At 39.5% G+C, this 19464-nt stretch overlaps 1 protein-coding gene across 1 annotated transcript; it reads left to right on the top strand.

Moving 5' to 3' along the window:
* The first annotated feature begins 303 nt into the window (after positions 1 to 303).
* rnf150a (ring finger protein 150a) lies at positions 304 to 16086 on the top strand. Its single transcript, XM_068727195.1, has 7 exons — positions 304 to 957; positions 7435 to 7685; positions 8589 to 8660; positions 9081 to 9163; positions 9327 to 9423; positions 9548 to 9758; positions 12045 to 16086. Exons 1-7 carry the CDS (start codon positions 504 to 506, stop codon positions 12161 to 12163), a joined length of 1287 nt encoding a protein of 428 aa, XP_068583296.1. The 5' UTR covers positions 304 to 503; the 3' UTR covers positions 12164 to 16086.
* Positions 16087 to 19464: the final 3378 nt, after the last annotated feature.

Below are 19464 nucleotides of genomic sequence, written 5' to 3' on the forward strand. Positions count from 1 at the left end.
TTAATGATTAATTAAAAACAAAACAAAATCCCGCGATTTGTACAGTTTTGTCACACATATTAGATCCGGACGAAAAGAAAACAATAATAGTAATGTAAAACCATTCGTGACTGTAAGTGCCAGGTTCATGTGTAAGTCTTTCTTTGGCAGTGGATTACATGATTTATAACTGTTTTAGTTTCTCCACATGCCATGGGGCGTCAGAGGCACGCCAGGTCACGTGCTGATTCGCGGTGAGCCAATCCTGAGCGAAGACGGGAAACAGCTGACGGTGAACAACAACTCACACACAGCGTCGCCTTTTCCTGCAGGTGGTGGTGTGTAGTGGGTTCTGCACGTAGCTCACAAACTCTTAATTAAGATACCTCGTCTATGATGGCTGGTGTCTGGCTCTGGCTCTCATGCAACGTTAATGTTTTTTGGTTCCAGTTGTAAGAGGGACGTGGTGCGAGCTGTATTAGTGAGGAGGAGACCCGGACCATCCATCCCAAACCAGCTGCACTATGGCTCCGTCCCTCATCCGAGCTTGCCGCAGTCTGGCTCTCTCGACGTGGCTGCTGTCGTTTTGTTTCGTGCACTTATTGTGCCTGGACTTCACGGTTGCAGAGAAAGAGGAGTGGTACACCGCTTTTGTTAATATCACCTATCTGGACCCCGTCACTTCGGAGGTCAAGACAGAGAAAACCGAGTGCGGTCGGTATGGCGAGCAGTCGCCCAAGAAAGAAGCCAGAGGTCTGGTACTGGTGCCGTCCAGCCTGCAGGACAGACAGGCGTGCGACCCGAACGTTAGGTTCCCCCCAGTCCCTCAAAACACCGACTGGGTGGCGTTGGTGGCTGCGGGGAACTGTACATACCGAGAGAAGATCCGGAACGTAGCAAACTACAACGCCTCTGCAGTTGTCATATACAATGTGGGCTCCAGCAGTGCAAACGACACCATAACAATGCCCCATCCAGGTAAGAGACAACAAGTCAACATGTCGTTTCCATCATAATTCCTGTGATGGAGGCCTGAGGCTACAAATGTCTTCAATAATGAGTTGCTTCTTAAGTGTTGGGCCGACATTAATGGTTTTCATTCACACCGCTTAAGACAGCTTATGTATCATTGGAATCAGCTCAATAACCAATTAGTTTTCCAAGTAAAAAAAAATAATACAAAGTGCACTGGAGTCTTAGCAGATGGACTGATTATCACTGATTACAACTGTCTGTAGGTGTTGCTGAAGTTTTTTCTAAAATGTGGGTGCAACCATTCAAGGCTATGTCATGATATATATCTATATTATACCACCTTTTTGATATTTGTGCCACTTTGATTCCTGAGTTCCAGTGCAGATACCAAAAATTATAGTTTTTCGATATCTTACCTTAAGGTTTTTTCCTACATTACTTTTTTTGACATTTCACAAAGGAAACCCCAAGTTATGACATTGTATTGGTTGTCTAAACACAAACAGCTGGACAGACTAAAATGTAGATTTCTGTGATTTTAGTCTCTATAGTCACTCAAAACTACTTATCACTGAACACACAAACCCTCAGAAAGAAACATAAAGAAGAAGAATTTACTTCTCATGGAGGTGAAGAAAGGTTAAGCTCAAATACAGTAGCACAGATTAATGGAAATTAATCTTTTAACAGTGCTAATCACAAATTCTGCCATTTGAGCACAATGTCAGAAACATAAGAATACCAGATGTTTTTCATTTCATTGCAGCACCAACATGAGTCTAGTTTCCTCTGGTGGAAGTTTACCTGCTATAACTGTGCAGAGGCAGATACCTAAAAAAACATTCCATTCTTGCTCCGGATTTATTTCTAAGCAATAAACGATGACAACAGCTTTCTCTACAAATATGACTTTATGAATGAAGAAAGGAACCACTATAATCAAAAATATAGTTCAAAGTTTTGCCAACAAACAGGTTGCAGACTCACAGGTCAATAACTCCTCAAGACAAAGCTGAAGAACACCAACACATTTTTTTGCTCTAAGCACAGTCAATACACCACCAAAGTTAACATTTAAGACCTGAAATGTGTATATAAATTGTGTAAACAACACGCCTTTTGACATAATCCATGCAAAATGCCCTAAAAACAAAGACCTTAAAAAACTTTCTTCACATTGATTTTTCTTGATTTCTAGAGACATGCTTTTTATCATTATTAACACTTGTCTGTTTAAATAGCACCAAGCAGAGTTATTTACCAGCAAATAAGATATGCAGGTCTTAAACAAAATTGTTGTCACGTTTTTATGTGCTGAATATAAAAATCTTCTTCAAAATGTATCGTAGACAAAGTTTAGTTAAACTACAAGGTCCACAAATATGCTCTTCATGAATGTCACTGGGGAGATTGAGATTAAAGGATGCACAGTGTACATGTACATCCTCATGACTAATAACGCTCTAAACGTTTTCATCCTACTGTCCTTCCACCATAGTTCAGATGAGACAAGCTCTGAGTTGATGAAAGAAAATGTATGTGTTGATTTGAGTCTCCCTCAGTTTTCACAGTTCACTCGACACAATGAGTTTAACAAGCAGCAGCAACTCAGGGCTGAAGAGCTTCATAGTTGGTTAATATTTTTATTTACAGTTAATATTCTCATAAAAAAAGTTTGTTGCACTACCATTATATTCTTATAATATGGTATAAGTTTGGTATCCACTTCTGGAACCAAAACTTCCCATGACACCATTGTAAGATGTTAAAGACAAAAATATCCACTTACAACACATTTTAACCTGTGTTTATGAATAATGTGATGACCTCAGGAATTTTACTATTGATTTAATGATCCTGGATAATAATGATATAGATTATCAGTCTTTTGTTCATATGCTCTTCATCAGTTTATACACCTGCTGACACATGTGGCTTGGATGCCGGTTTTTGCTTTGTAAAGTGGATTCCCTTCTCATACTGCTACTCTGTTCTCTTTAATATTTGGTTGTTTTTCCAAACACCGCAGGTCATCATGCATAGACACAATACCTTTATTGTATCATCTAGTTTAGTAATAGCTCTACAGCTGTCCTAAAGTTGGAATAAACGTTTTATTCCAAGCTTGCTAAGCAGTTATTTGTTTGTGTTTTTTACCTGTAGAGTTTAACTTTTTATCTCACCCTGAACTGATCAGACAGATTAGATTATTGAGAATAAAAAATGAGTTTAAGGCCTCCGTTAGCTGTGAGGAGAGCACTTTGTATGAGGTATTGTTTTCACCTTGTGAGTCTGTGTGTGGCATAGTGTGGTCATGGAGACACCTACTGTAGCGGGAATACTGTACCACAAAGGCAGTTTTAAGTAGTCTGCCAGATGTTTATATTTCTATCGGTTTGTGGACAGATTTGGTCACTGCAAAACTTACCCACGACTGTGCAAGATGCAGTCATGAAACTTTACAGGCGTGTAGTCGAGATCAAAATGAAGGCCGAGATCGGAGATGGGTGTGGTCCGAGCATGGGCGCTGGAAGTAGGGGTTGTAGGAAGTTGTTTACTTTACGCCCCTGGTCACAGCTGGTGAGATCGTATTGCAAGATTCTCTTTAGTTTCCAATTGACATGTATTTCCATTGGAAATGGGCTCTTGGGCAGCTAGTTGCTAGTTTTCATAAAGGTGTGGCTAACCAGACCACTAAGTCTGTGCCGGACAACGGCACAATGCATGAAGGCTGTTGGACAAAAGGATCTGTGGAGAAACAGATGTTGCAACAAAAAGCAAACAACTCCTGACCATAATGGTCTAATTGATTACAATAAGTTTTTAACTAAAAGGTCTCTTTGAGTGGACGTGTCTGAGGCACCTGTCATGAAAAGCAGATCATTTGAATTCAATGCAAAAAGTCTAAAGCTTTTACTCAAATTCAGAGACGTGTCTCAGGAGAAAGTAGAGACCAACCCAAAGCTAAAAAGTGAGTGAATGATGGACGTGCATTCACCAGGTGGCCAGATGCACAATTATACATGAAATTGAAAACCAGGCTTTCCCAGCTTCGAGCCATGACATAAATATAAACTGAGACACTTTAAGGGACAGAAACAGCAGCCGTGAAGACAAAGCTTTTAGAGAAGAGGAATGTAACGCAGAGCACAGTGACCAAGGCACGGGTCCTAAAGTGTAGATTGAGTGTGAGGCTGCCAAAGAAAGAATGGAGCACTTTCCTGTCCAGAGCCAACACAGCTGGGCTGTAAAATCCACAGTTGCCAGAGCCAGAAACCTCTCGAGGCTTGATTTTATGTAACCCTAACAGCCAAAGGCTGAGTGGGGTCAAAGTCAGGATACTGCCAGGTCAGAACCTGTGAGTTTAACTCTGAAGGAGCAGGGTTTATACTTTAAACTTTGCAGTCAGTTTCCTGTCAAAGTTGTATACAATTAAAGGAAATGTGCTTATTCACTTTCTTGATAGCAGCAGTGAATTAGCATACAGACTGGAAACAGCTCACATGGCCAAAAAACAAATGAGATTTGCTATTTTACGGGTGGCTATGTTCCAGACTATTTCTTTGCCTTAGAGCAGAAAGTTCTTGGACTCTCTGCTGGTTGCCTGGCAACTGATCAGCACCAATTAATAGTCTGGGGCGCAATTACCGGCAAAACCACAGCGTTTTGTTTTCACACTTGCATTTTTGTGTTGAGTAAATTACCTTTTAGAGCTGCTGGTGGCTGGAATTTGTTAGAGTTGGACAGAGGCAGGCTAGCGGTTTCCCCTTGTTTCCAGTCTTTATGCTAAGCTAAGCTAATCGCCTGTTTGCTTCAGCATCATGTTCAATGTTCTCATTTAACTCTCATCTAGAAAGTGAATAAGCATATTTCCCAAAATGTCAAACTATTCTTTCAGTCACCAACTTTAAAAAAAAACAAAACTTGCATAGTCACACCACAGTCTGCTTTGAGTAACTGTCGGGTTCAGATTAGTACTTGGATGTTAATAAAGCATTTACCAGTTAATTCCGTGGTAATCTGTGCCTCAGTGTTATCCTCTCTGCAGCCAACCAAAACCTTGTTAAAGCAATTAAATTCCCAGCATTGAACAGGTTGGTGTCCACTCTATTAACCCATTCAGTATTTATTCTTCTTTGCTATCACATTTTGGCTAAGTGGGTCTGAAAATGCCGATCATTTTACAAGTTCAGCCTCAGTCACAGACATTGCACTCCTGTTTTAGAAGCAGCTATTTTTGTCTGCTCTGGCTGCGTCACAGTGAACAGAAGAAGGAGATAAGGCTTAGGGAAATCGTACATGTTATGCCTTCCCTCATTTCTGCTGGCTATGAAGCAGAAGATGGCCATACAGGGGTATTTTTTTAAAGTCTACAGAGTCTGGAAGCAACAGTTTTGGCTGTTGACATGAGATAATGTGTTTTTTCATGTAACAGTTGTTACATCACAGTGATTTGCCCTTCGCACCATATGGTCGAACTAAAACCATAAATCTGCAGATCAGGAGTGTGTGTTTCTGAGGTTACACACATGAAAAAAGAGGTTTACAAAACATGGAACATTCAAATGAATACCTGGTCAGGGGTTCTTGAGAATTAACTATTATTGGGAGAGACAGGTAGTATATCTCATAATAAACACATTTTAGAAACTCTAAATATGTATTCCAACAACATGCTTACCTTGTTTAAATGTTCATGTCAGTGAGAAAGATAAAAGCAAAAACTTCAGTTAAGAAGTGGGACAGCTTGTGGCCTGGGAGCCTAAATACACAGCGGTGTTCATCAGCGTGTTGCCGTCTGTTTGCTGTCCAAACACAAGCTTTTGATTTTCTCTGTCATTGTTTGTAGCAGAGTTTGCTTTAGAGGCTCTAACATATATACACTCATTTTGAGGGAGCAGACAGTGGAGATACTGCCAGCTGGATGACTGTGTGGTTTTGGATCTGGCTGTTTTTTTCAGAGGATGTTAGCTACACATGGTGCTTTGGACCCATTTCTACCATATCCAAAACAAATTGTTTATTAAAGCATTTCTTTACTTTGCTTTTGCATATATTCTCTGTACTTAAAGTGTACATTCATTTAGCCAAGATTGTTAATTCTTGCATTTAAATGAAAGTAAAACTGTTTCAAAACATGATGATGGTTTGGGCTTTCAAACCTGGTCATATAAAATGTAGCAGCTGTGCAGATTTCACAACAGACCTGTTACATAAAGGGATTTGTGAGTATGACAGCAGTAATGCATTGCTGCTACATCCTGAAAATGAAGCATATCTGTTGGATTCAAAGCCTTTAACTCCTCTGGAAAACACCAAAGGCGGTATTTTCTGTAGAGCCTCCGTGGCAGAATTACCCCAGCATATCATTTTAAAATAGCACTGTGCTGATCTCTGTTACAGTGCATGAGGATTTATCTGTGTAGCTGGCAGGCTGCACAGGTGATGCCAGGTTAAGAAAAGCCACTGTTTATAGGGACTCAAGCACCACAGGGAGCCATTGTGGCTCTATGCAGCCGCAGTCATAAACATGCAGCAGAAGGAATATGATGTAACCGTACTCAGACTGGTAATGCAGTTCCTGGAATCATCAACCGGCCGCTGTACGGCTAAGAGAGTAGAGGCTTGTTCCCTTATTGTGACTAGAAACACAGAGTTATGTTCCATGGGCTGTTCCCTCATTACAGACGACCTCAAATAAACACAATAGAGCCTGCGAGATGCTGGATGTTTTGAAACAGGTACAGATATCGATATTTGACAGTCAATATTTGTCACATAACATAAGCCAACCTTTTTTAACCCTCCTACATTTCCTGTTTATCTTCACTGCAAACTGTCAAATAAAAGCAAAACTGCTAAACAGTAATCTTTTAAAAAAAAGAAATTGAAAAATGAACTGTCAAACTTCAGTATAATGGTCCAATGCTATGTCTTTAAATGTCTTGTTTTGTCCGACCAACAGTCCAAAACCCAAAGATATTCAGTTTACTGTTTGACAAAGAAAAGGATCAAATCATCACATATGAGAAGCTCGAACCAGCAAATGTTTGGTATTTATGTTAAAAAATAATAGTTATTAAAATAGTTGTCGATTAACGTTATGTCAATGTCAATTTGCAATTTCTTTACTTATTTATTTAGCTATATTTATTTTATTTTATGCAAATTAAATTTGACCATGTGCTCTTTCAAAACTATGATCATTGGAGGAGAAATACAACATTCCTTTATGATATTTTTATTTTAATGTTTTTTTAGCTAGAAAACATATTTTAAGATGTCTAAAACCATAAGCTATGAACCATCATGTGTAATTTGAGTGTAATAGTGGAGTTTAAACTGCTCTCCAGGTGTTAAAACTCCAGACACAATACTGAGGATATGACTTCAGTGTCTTGTGAGGTAGCTATACAGTATGGACCTGATTCATCTTCTAAACATCTAAACTGGTACTTCCTGTGACGTCTGTGTGTGCAGGTACAGGCGAAGTTGTGGCCATCATGATCCCAGAGCCTAAAGGTCGTGAGATTGCGGCCTTGCTGGAGCAGAAAATCATGGTCAAGGTGTACATCTCCATAGGAACCCGCAACCTGCAGAAATACGTCAGCAGAACGTCGGTAGTGTTTGTCTCCATCTCCTTCATCGTCCTCATGATCATCTCCCTCGCCTGGCTCGTCTTCTACTACATCCAGAGGTTCCGCTACGCTAATGCACGAGACCGCAATCAGGTATGGTGTGTGTGCACTTTGTTTAATCAAAGTATGACTCTATGAGCTGATGTGTTTCTGCCTAAAAGGGCTACTGACAGTGCTGCAGTGCTGTGGTCTCAGTCTTGACATTGGCCCATGCATTTTTCCATCTGGTGTCGGGTCTGTAAAGCTTTAAGAGAGGCCAGAATTAGCCCGACAGCTGGCCGAACAGAGACGTGGAAAACCGGTGAACCATCAACCAACTCGGCTCTCTGGCCCTGTGAGAAAATACTTGCTGTTGCCTTCTCTTTATAATGAATGGCCGCCTCTGACGTTCTTGTGACGTCTGTAATAATAATTCATCATTGTGCCTGTTATGATAGGAGCCGGTGCCGTGACAACCATTGTTTTCACTTTGAATTATGTTGATTATTGTTGTACAGAATTGAACAAATCTGCTCTCATTTTATTTCCAAGGCAGCTCAGTAAGGTAACTGTTAAAGCATGTCAATTCTCTGAATCTGCCGCCACCGGTTCCTCTAATATTCTTCTAATAATACTTTTCAATCTTTAAATAAAAAAATGCCATCATTTTCTTTTATGCAAAAAAACAGGAAAACCTTTCCCGAGTTAATTAGGTTTTTTTTTCATTGTGGTTCACTGGTTTACTGTGGTTCAGTGGTGGTGTTTTATATGCTGCTCTATTCATTTCCAATGAAACAAATGTGAAGAGATAACAATGACACAGCCCACAGCAAAGCGACATGCGATGCTTGATCTTGCGAAATTTCATGTAGGTGCACATGAACATGTAGGCGTGTGAGGTGTGTGTTTTTTTTTCTCAGCTGATGTAGACCAATTAGCAGTATTTACTGTATATCAACAGACCAATGAGATACCTGCACACTGCTGAGTCACTGACTGTTGTTTTTATATCCACAGAGACGTTTGGGAGATGCTGCCAAAAAGGCCATCAGTAAGCTGCAAGTACGCACAATTAAGAAAGGAGACAAGGTAACAGTACATGTCACATAAACTTCAAAGCATCTTTGGCTATACAGTGACTTTAAAAGTAAGCTGTACATACATGATCATCAATGTGGAGGACGTTATTTTAATTATACAGTACTTATTTTATTTGGTTTATAGATATATCATATAAGTGGGCAAACTCGATATCCTCTTTGAAATCTCTTCTTGAAAATCATTCTTATTTTATGTCTTACAAATTGTTGGTATGTATTGTAATGATTTAGATAACTTTATCTTGTTTTGTATTTTTTGTTTTGTATTTTATCTGCGTTATTTATTTTTAATGTGAAACACTTTGTTACTTTATTGTGAAAGCTGCTATGAGTTATTAATGTTGTTAATATAATTATATTTGAGAATTTGTCATATTTCATTTCTATCTTACTGTGTTCTGTGTTTTAGGAGACTGAGTCAGACTTTGACAACTGTGCAGTTTGCATTGAAGGTTATAAGCCAAATGATGTTGTGAGGATTTTACCATGCAGGTAATGTTTGTGCTTGATCCTTGTTGTACGTACTGTAACTCTAAAACTAGGTGTCTCGGCATAAAATCTTTACATGTACCATAGCTGCCGATATATACACATTTCAGTAGCAGTCATTTGATTTTGAATGTTTTGTGTGTGGACTGTGTTCTTGTTTGGTCAGGCATGTCTTCCATAAGCACTGTGTAGACCCATGGCTACAAGACCACCGGACGTGTCCCATGTGTAAAATGAACATCCTCAAAGCCTTGGGAATTCCAGTAAGGTCCTTTTTGATTCATATATTTTTCTCATTTTCTGTTATTCTCATATCAAAGTGCTAAACATAAAATAAATGACCATTCATAGCATTCATGAGATTGAGAGACCTTTCCCACGTTCCAGCTCAACGCAGACTGTTTAGATGACGTTCCTCCAGACTATGAGACATCTGTCGGCGGTCCACACGCCAACCCCATCAGCGGGGCGAGTGAAATCACGGTTAATGAGAGCTCAGTGGTTCTGGATGCAGCCGGAGAAGCGACAGACCTACAGCAGCTCCGTCCTGATGAAGAGACAGAACTTCAGGCAGGAGAAAGCCAGCTCATCGCCTGGTGTAAGTCCAAACATCACACATTTGTAGCGTAGATGTAAAGCCCTGACAGTCAGTGAAATGGATTTTTGATTTATAGCTAAGATGGGAAGTTGGGACATTCAGTTTTTATTCAAAGTTACAGTTAATACAAAGTTATCCCCACATACTCAACAGTATGTCTCTCCGTCCATTTCTTTGTGTCTCCATTATTTAACACAGTGAAGTCTTTGACTGTTGCCTGATTTCTGCTGTGTCCTGTGCTTTAACATACTTTGGAATCTAAAGGAGTTGACAAGACTTTTTGTCCCTCATCCCACAGAGGAAACCAGCTTTTCTTTTTTATCAGTGTGCCAGTTCTGGTTTTATTCCCCTTTTCTCTTGACATTTGAGGGTTGAATTGTTTATTCTGAGATCTTAATCAGGCCAGCAGCCACCTGGTCAGTGTTCCCTAATTCAGATATTCCTGAGCAACACAGGAGGGTAAGAATAGCGTTCCCCTTCCAGAAAGACACAGCCTAACCCACATACACTCAAATATTTATGTTGAATTGTGTTGTACACTTTAGCACCTTATGGAAACGCCTGAGGGTTGTTTCTTTAACTGACGACTGTTAAACATCTGCTAGCTATCAGCAACAGTCATGCACATGCTCATACACATGTTCTTTCTGCCATTTAGCATCTGAGGCCAAAAACATTTCCACAGATCAGAGATGTAGCCCGATTTTTTTTAAGTTTTGAGTCAGATATAACACCTATGCTATGGCTGGATGAAGGAATAAACAGGGAGGAGATTTTTATGTTTTATTTATTATGTTTTATTTACTATTGTGTTAAATGTTTTTTGTGTGGGGGGTTCGTTTTTCAATGTGAAGCTCCAAGGACAGAGGATGTCGTATCCTGTAGTATTGTAAAACCCTCTGAGGCAAATTTGTGATAATACATATAGTGTTATAAATAAAGTACAAAAAGAATAATAGAATAAAAAACATTCATCTGCATTTGGGCTTAGAATATTGAAGTCTAATTTTTACGCCAAATCAGTAAATCTATGTAACAAGAAATACAGCAGGTCATTTATGGATGGTACTTGGATTGAATGCCACTATGTTCTGTAAATTGTGCATTACTCAAGCTCTTTCCAGCTTGATGTAATTACACTTCCCAGTGGTTTTACTGTCAGGATACTGTCAGCCTAGGGTTTGTAATGAAACTTTAATGTGGTTTTAAAGACCTGGAAGTGCAGAGTGTAACGGTAAAGAAAAGATAAGGTGTTTAAATAACGAGTGCCAAATCCTTCTGCTCAGCACGTTAGACTCGCTCCAACACTTCTACACTACCGGTACAAACATGTCCACACTTAGAGTTATTGAATTAAGAGACACTTCTGACACAGATAGACTGACAAAGCTGTAATCTCTTTTTACTTCTCGTCTGTGTCTTTCTTCCCTGCAGAGTAAAGAAAACACGTCTTTATTTGGGATGTATTGAGGTCAGCTATAGTTTTTATGCTATTAGATAGTGTTATTCATAAGTGTTATGAGATGTAGGAGATTTACGCATTATGTGTTTTGAATGTTTTTTTAATGATCTATTCTTTGTTGGAAAATGTAGATTCAAGCTGTTTAGCATTGATAGGGACAGATGAAATATTGTAAATTGTAAAAAACAAGATTGCAGTTTTGTTTTCAATACCTTGTACTAATAAGTCATGTGACTAAATGATACAAAAAAACGTATTAATGAAGAAGCCAGACAAATATGAGACACTATTCTAATGAAAAGTCAGATATTTGAAAACATATATTAATGAAGAGTTGAGTGAAACTAATTTAAATTTTAATAGACTTTTTGCATCTGTACCTTTTAACTTTCTAGCATAAAGTAATAAGTAGAGCTGCAAAGATTAGTCAATTATAAAAAAAGTAGAAGTAAATCTGCAATTATCTTTGATATTTGATTAATTGTTTGTCATTTTGGCAAAATTTCCAAACATTTACTGACAGTTTCTCAAATATAAAGATTTGTTGCAGTTTTATTGCAGTAAACTCATTAATGGCTGTCATTAATGGTATTGCAGATCATTCTTTCTAAAGTCAGCCATTTACTGGGTGTGTGCTGCAATCAGATTCCTGGAAGAATACCTGATTTATCACTAAAATGTGGGGAAAAAATGTTTAACGGCAATGGCATTAACCTAAAGAACTCTACCTTCTTTAAAGGACTTGACTGTACAGAGACACTGGTATAACTGCATCCCACAGCGACCTCTCAAGTAAGGAATTACCTCCCTCTCTCCCCCCTCAGGTGGGCACCAGCGTCCACCCAGCAGTGATTCAGACACATCTATCATCATGGGCGTGGACGTGGGCATGCCTGAAGTAGACTTGTCCACGGAGCAAGAATGTGATCGGGCCAAATCCTGAGCCGATGAAAGAGATAAAAAGCATGAATCACCAGGAAAAGGAGGACAAAAGCATGACAAAGTGACCGGGGTCCCCCAGAGATTCGCCACATCTCTGGCCCCCTGGAGGAAGTGACTTCACAGAAGAAGGGCAAATGAGCAATACACCATAGCAGCACAAAACACCCCAGTTTTGTCTTCACTGAAAAACAGATTTGTCCCTGCATCTGTGGACGTATTGCTTGTTTGTTTCCTAGCAGTCACACCTCACAATTTTGTTGGTTTGGCTGCTATGCTGACAAGAGAGCCAATCACAGCTCTCACAATGTAGTGGCCCAGTTTTTGTAACACGTAATCTTTTCACATCCTTTAAAGGTTCTTGATACGATATTCAGAAAATTAATATAGCATCAAACATTTATTTGATATGTAAAGATATAGTGGGGCGATGTCTACCTGAGCAAAGAGTGGAGTCGCTCTTCCTCTGTGTGCATTGTAATCCGAACTTCTCTGTTCTTTTCTGACATTGCCAGGCCGGTCGCACAGGTTTTCTAGTGCATGTGAGCGTGCCCCACTTATAAGCTCACGGTCGCCGCTCTGCACTGCTCTCATACAGCGGTTACAGCTGATAACACCGTCCTGACTAACGCCGTTACCTGTTAACTAACACTGTTAGCTCTGTCCGCACTGTTGCCGTTCTTTGAACAGTTTGCACGGTTAGCCACCAGTTCAGCAAATTGCCATGTTGAGAGCCATTTGGAGGCACTAGATATGCTCTTAATTTTGTAAAGCTAGTATCTGGAATATAATAGGTTTTTTAAGGCCTAATACTGAGTTTACCATTACAAAATAATGTTTCTAAACCTGTTGCTGGACACACTATAAGCACAGAAGCAGCAGGGTATCCTTAATGTATGATTGCAGCTTTAATTGTTATTGAAAATATGTGCAGATTGTTTGATTTCTTGGTACGAGATCACTGCCAACATATTTTTACTGATGTAATGAATACATAGCATGTATAGAGCCTATATCAGCAATTTATTCTGAGTCCAACAGTTGGTGTGAATTCACCACCAGCTATGTTTCAACTTCAGACTTGGGTACATGTTATTATCCCTTGAACACTTGAAGCGTAGGTTTTTAAGTTCATGTGGTCATGTGACATTCAAAGAGTTGGAATATGTATGCACACGTTATGCTGTAATTTCTGAATATCTAAATGTAACGGTTTCTGTTACTAATTTTGCAAGAACTTCATTTATAACTTATATTTTACCAACTGAATATTCCTGTTGTTTAGAGAAAATAACCGATCACAAGGTAGATATTTCTGTCCTCACATTTGACAATCATAGCTTGCCACAAGCAGTTTGAGGCGATGTCACCCACTGCCCTACTGAAACTGCTGCTGTTTTACAAGTTATCACAACACACTGCGCTGTTGATCACTCCCTGCTGTCTGTCAGGAGGGAAGTGTTCATATATGCGTTCACACTGCTGCTAAATACAGCTGGCAATAGTAGTTGTCAGTACCAAATTCTGGCATGGTGCACATACTGTTGACAAACTTCCTACACTTGTCAAACCAGTCGGTATAGATATTTAAACCAGTCTTTGTGCCAAGATTATCAGTAGTATTTTAAACATTGTTGTCTTTTCATGCACACTGATTTCCTCGGCTGTAAAACAGAATGGCCCTGAAATAAAGTGAGGACGTAGAATTGTATGGTTTACTTCAGTTAAAAGCGGGACTGTTTTGGTGGAAAAGCAGGGCGCTATGCATCGCCTGACAAATAAGATGCATTTGGATTCCCAGTCAGGGTTTTCATTTGAGGAATTTGATACTTCAAACATGTATTTATATGGCATGAAAAGCTTACAGCGTGAAAATGTTTACAGTGGAATAATTGAGACGTTTTGTTTGGAATCGGTCCACACTAAGTCGGCTAATTTTGGAAACCTACATGCATACAGCCCTTGCAAAGATCTCAAAACAAAAGCATCTGAGCAACCGGAAAACGGCTACATTACTTATTCTTCATCTGTCAGCAAACAACAAAACTGCATCACAGCCACCGTGTGCTGAGGACTGTTAGTCGGCTGTTCTCAGGTGGTTAAAGCTCCGTTTTGTCCCCTTCTACTCCCTTTGACTCAACTATAGTGTGAGATTTCTAAAAACATAGATTCAGCTTAATGACAACAAGGGGATCGGCTATATCTACATTTAAGATGGGTCGCTGGTAGTAACGAACCTACAGAAAGTTATTACCAGAATCTGCAGGAAAACACCAGCTTAGTGTGGACAGAGGACCAAAACAAAGAAATAAAGGTGTATTTTCAAATTTTGCTTGTACTGATAGACTCCAGCGGTGATGCATACTGTTAATTAACGTTCATCACCTTTCACAGTTTTTGGTTGAGTTCATTCTTCTACTTTTCCTTTTGTTTGTCTGTCGTCGTCCTGCCAATCACCTCCGTATTACTTTTTCAGTAAGATCAGTAGGATCTAATAGTTGATTTGATAAGTTTTCTCTCACATTCCTGTCGACTTACACACTAAAGAAGTACAGACTCCACTGACTGTGTCGATGGAACCATTGGAATTTAACTGGCTGGTTTTCTCTTACAGTCATTGTTTCCATTATGTCGTGCCGCCAGGCACTCCACCAGGGACTCTGTTATATAACACACACACGTCCACACGCCTCGATTTGGGTCGATCATTGAAGGATTATTGAATGTATGGGCAAATGTTTGAGTGTTCCATGAAAGCGTTGGTTTTAGGAGGGGTACTTTGTGATTCTTTATGTCTCCAAGCATTTTATAAGAATGTATGTTCTTAGCTGTAGCAGCTTGATACCCAGAGACACTACTTTCTAGATAACACTAAAGTAAGTAGTTAGAATATTTTGTTTAACCGTGAAATACTGCCTGCATTTGGACGTATTCATGAATGTACATTTTCATTTACTGTCAATTAGACAATGCTGTCTATTTGATAAAAAGCCTGGTTTACGTCTAGCTATACATCTATTGCGTTGTTGATAAGAAGGTGGAGGATGATTGTGATTCTTGCCAGCACATCATAGATACAGACGTTTAAGTCTCAGCCAGTCTAATGAGACGGCACAATACATAAGATAATTACCCAGAAACATCGACATCTGTTGCTCTCCTTGTCTTTCTGGCAACACTTTGAATTTCTTCTGTTGTCTTGTCTCCTTCTCCCATTTATACACACACACACACACACACACACACACACACACACCCACACACAAAGCAAACACTCTGTCTCCATCTGACCGTTTGTTTGGTCGTCATAGCGGCATGATAAAGCAAAGATCATCCGTTTTTCTGGCTGCACTGCCTAACAGAGCGAGTTTGTCTAAAGCTAAACCTTCTTTTTACAGAGAAACTTACAGATTATATGACTAAGATATAGGCCTTCACTCAGTTTTGTGTGTTTACAGTGTTTCAATAACAACTCTATTGTAGGAATAAATAGAATCCGAAGGAACACTAAAGAACTTGCTGTACTCCACGTATTGTACCGGCAACATTGAGTAGCACATTATTTTATGTGTCCGCAATTCCCTAATAATTGGTAGTTAATCAAAACTATCATATATTTCATTTTGTTCTCTTGTCTCATGTGTTTTGTTTTGTTTGTGTACATTTTCCTATATTGCAGTTTAACCTTCCAGTGAATGAGGAGACTTGAGGAAGACTATTTTTAATGTTCAGCTTTTGAGAAAGGGGGCTACAGTATTGAACATGGCACATGACTCAGTTGTTGCTTATTGTTTACTGTTGTGATCTTTTATCTGTACTATTGTGCGTATGTGGGGTGTGGGGGGAGTATCAATATATTGTACACTATACCCAGCAGAAATAACAGCATTGCTATTTTGTAATATAAAAGAATTGTAAGTATGATTAGCGGTGTCTCTGTCCTTTTCTTGTACCATGATGCACGTGTAGGAATGTCTCTGATTGTGAGTTATAATAAATTGAATCAGGTTTTTTCAACTTTGATAAACTTGTTTGTTTTACATTAACTCTATAAAAAATGTTTTTGCTAAATAAGGAGAGTAGGTCATAAACACTATTCGAAATTGTGATGTTTGAGAGCAACTGATTGCACTAAAGTCAAGGGAAGCAGACTATAGCCATCTATTGTAGTCTGGAAAAAGAAAACAATGTTCCTGCTGAGCTCTGACAACATGCTGCATACAAGCTGAGCCACCAAATACTACTCTGATGTTCTATATTTCAGAAGTCATCTGTGACCAAATGTCAACACGGTAAGGTCTTCTCTGATGCCTGGTTGCTCAGTCTGTTTGAGATTTGATGTCAGAACTTGGTTTTTTTTAAGGTTCCTACAGGTTTATGATGAAATAAATGAACCTGTCAGTTATGTTTACTATTATTAGATACAGTTTAATAATGGGGAAAATGTAGGTGGTGAATTATTGTTCAAATGTTGTAAATATAGAGATCATAGATTCCATAGAGATCTACAGCAGATGCTCCAGTTGGGTAAGAAATTAAGTCTCACACACACTCACTACAGTAGCCTATATAGGAAGTTATGTCTTATGGCTTAAGTTATGGTTATAGTTTTGTTTAATATTGAAAAATGATGTGATTCCATGTGGGGAGAGGGTCTGTTAATTATAATGTCTTAGGAACTTTTTATAATTGGGTAATTGGAAATTTCTATCAACCAGAACTCAAGGTAACGTGAAACACTACAGGCAAAACATCGTTTTATGCACTGATCAATTTGGGGATATTTTGGTTCCATATCATGTCATTTTTCAGACAAATTAAAAAAATATGCAAATGATATGAATACTATTTGAATGGCCCGTGCTCTTGATTGTGTGGCGGAATGTGTGCTTTAGCTGAATTGATTTTGACTATATGCATTGTTCGTTAATGACGCCGCATCCCGTCATGCGGGTATTCATGTACAGTATCTGCACCCTGCAGTTAGTGTATTTGTAGGTGCAGGGGCGTCGTTAGGTCTATTTTTCGGGGGGCTGAAGCCCCCCTAACATGTTCTTCAGCCCCCCCAACTAATTTGGCATTATTGGCTTTAAAAAAGTTATTTATAACTCTAACATGCTACATATGTGCGTGCGTTTTGGTTTGTATGTTTTCTCTTCAAATTACAATTAATATAACATCATACTGAACGATATAAACGGCCGGGCACTAGGACCTTGGGGAGGCTGCTGTGCTGGCTTTCTCACTCTGCCAAGTAACGTCTCTCGTCAACGACAGCCAGGATTATAGCCAAGGAGTTTAGCTCATAGTAAGTGATGCACGGAGTGAAATTGTAAGTACAGGTAGTTACAGAATGTGTCTATATGTAGTTGTTAACGATTGTTACCTGCTTACATTTAGGTTTACTTGAGGCAAATGAAAGGGAATATTGTAGTGGGCTATGTTAACACTAAGCTAGCTAGCTAGCTAACTTAGCTATTTCGTTAGAAACTGTCTCCAGTGAGCAATAGTGTGAACGAGCACATTCGAAATACAATAAATAACTATCGACATCTCTCTATTCTTTGCTTTAATATATCTCTCTAGTATTTCGAAACAATAATATCAGTCCCTATATAATGTTGTTGTTTATAATCAGTTAATGGCATATTTGACACTGAACTAGTTCATCTTTATCTCAGTGATAGCGTCCAAATGAGCATAAAATATCACTGGTATGTAAAAACTACACGGACCACAAAATAGATGTAAATGTTGATCAAAATCGTATTCCCTTCTGCTCATAATAAAACAAGTAAACAACTCAAAAGTTGACAGTCAGGTCCATTCTCCATCCATTGTGTGCGGTTCCTTTAAGAATTAGAATGTGGGAGTGACGCAGATATTAAAGTTAGTTTATCCGTCTTTCCTTTACAAGCAGGAAAATTATTTCTCTCTCTTTATTTGAGAAAAGTTCATATTTGTGTTGTCAATTTTCACTATGTTATCATATACTGAATGCAATCAAAACTACAGAGCAAAATCACACACTTTCTGTTGGAACCAATATATGAACTGTCTGAAACAATGGCTGAAACAATGGCTATCCAAGGCCCAAAAAAAACAACTTTGTACTTTTTACTCCACTCATCTCTTGTTAATTTTTGTAAATGTCAGTTTCTTAACACTATAAATACACATAAATCAAGTTTACTTTCAATACAAATCCTTACGACTCATTTGGCTTGATATTGAGTGAGCGGGTCAATATGACCCTGAACAGCAGAGCTGTCTCATCTCTATTTTCAAGAAAAAAAATACGTTTTGGTAGACTAATGCAATTTATGTCTAGGTTTTTCCAAAGTACCTAAAAAATAGTTTGAACATGTATTTTTCATGAAAACGAGTGAGTTATCCAAATTGAAATATGATCTATGGAGGAGTGAGTAACTCCATTCCACTAAACACTGATTGAATTGTTAGTATTGGTGTTGGTGATGGGGTACAAACTATATTTATTAGGATTTTTGGTTTCTGACCACTTTTGGATGATTAAACATGGACCGGGTCAAATTCACCCAGGAACATCATTGCTGTACATGAGAAACGAACATAACAGGAGGGTTGAACAGATTCCAGTACTTCTTCTTTACAATTGTATTAATACGATGCATATTTAATTAGAGATCTAAAAACATAGAACATTGATTTGATTTTTTTATTTGATTTTGTTTGATGGTGAGATGTCCTGTGGATCGACACCGGAGGGCAGGCAGATCGACGACGAGATGTCCCGTGGATCGACACCGGAGGGCAGGCAGATCGACGGTGAGATGTACCGTGGATCGACACTGGAGGGCTGGCAGATTGACGGTGTGATGTCCCGTGGATCGACACCAGAGGCAGGCAGATTGACAGGAACTCGAGGCGGAAGACGGTACTCGGGTTAAAGCTGGTTAGGGAACCTCCAGTTCCAGCCGCCTCCAAGTCGCAGCGACCTCCATTTCCCGCCGCCGGGCCAGCATCCTGTTCCCCAGAGCCCCGACTCCGAGTCCGGTCCGCCTGAGCACCTGTGTCCGGAGCAAGTTTGGCAGTCCAGCCGACCTTCTGAGCACCTGTGTCCGGAGCAGGTTCGGCAGTTCAGTCGTCCGCCGGAGCACCGGTGTCCGGAGCCCTTCTGCTCTCCGGTACCGATCCACGGGACATCTCACCGTCGATCTGCCTGCCCTCCGGTATCAATCCACGGGACATCACGCCGTCGATCTGCCTGCCCTCCGGTGTCGATCCACATGACATAGAAGGGCTCCGGACACAGGTGCTCGGAAG

This window comes from Cebidichthys violaceus, unplaced genomic scaffold (assembly GCF_023349555.1).
Source record: "Cebidichthys violaceus isolate CVI_PGR_0920_01 unplaced genomic scaffold, fCebVio1.0.p SCAF_4, whole genome shotgun sequence".
Classification (NCBI taxonomy): Eukaryota; Metazoa; Chordata; class Actinopteri; order Perciformes; family Stichaeidae; genus Cebidichthys; species Cebidichthys violaceus.

Excerpts from the sequence above, each read along its gene's own strand:
- rnf150a (XM_068727195.1), top strand. The coding sequence starts at position 504 with ATGGCTCCGTCCCTCATCCGAGCTTGCCGCAGTCTGGCTCTCTCGACG. Across the intron at positions 958-7,434 it reads CATAACAATGCCCCATCCAG|GTACAGGCGAAGTTGTGGCC; the intron begins GTAAGAGACAAC and ends CTGTGTGTGCAG. Across the intron at positions 9,164-9,326 it reads GTGAGGATTTTACCATGCAG|GCATGTCTTCCATAAGCACT; the intron begins GTAATGTTTGTG and ends TTGTTTGGTCAG.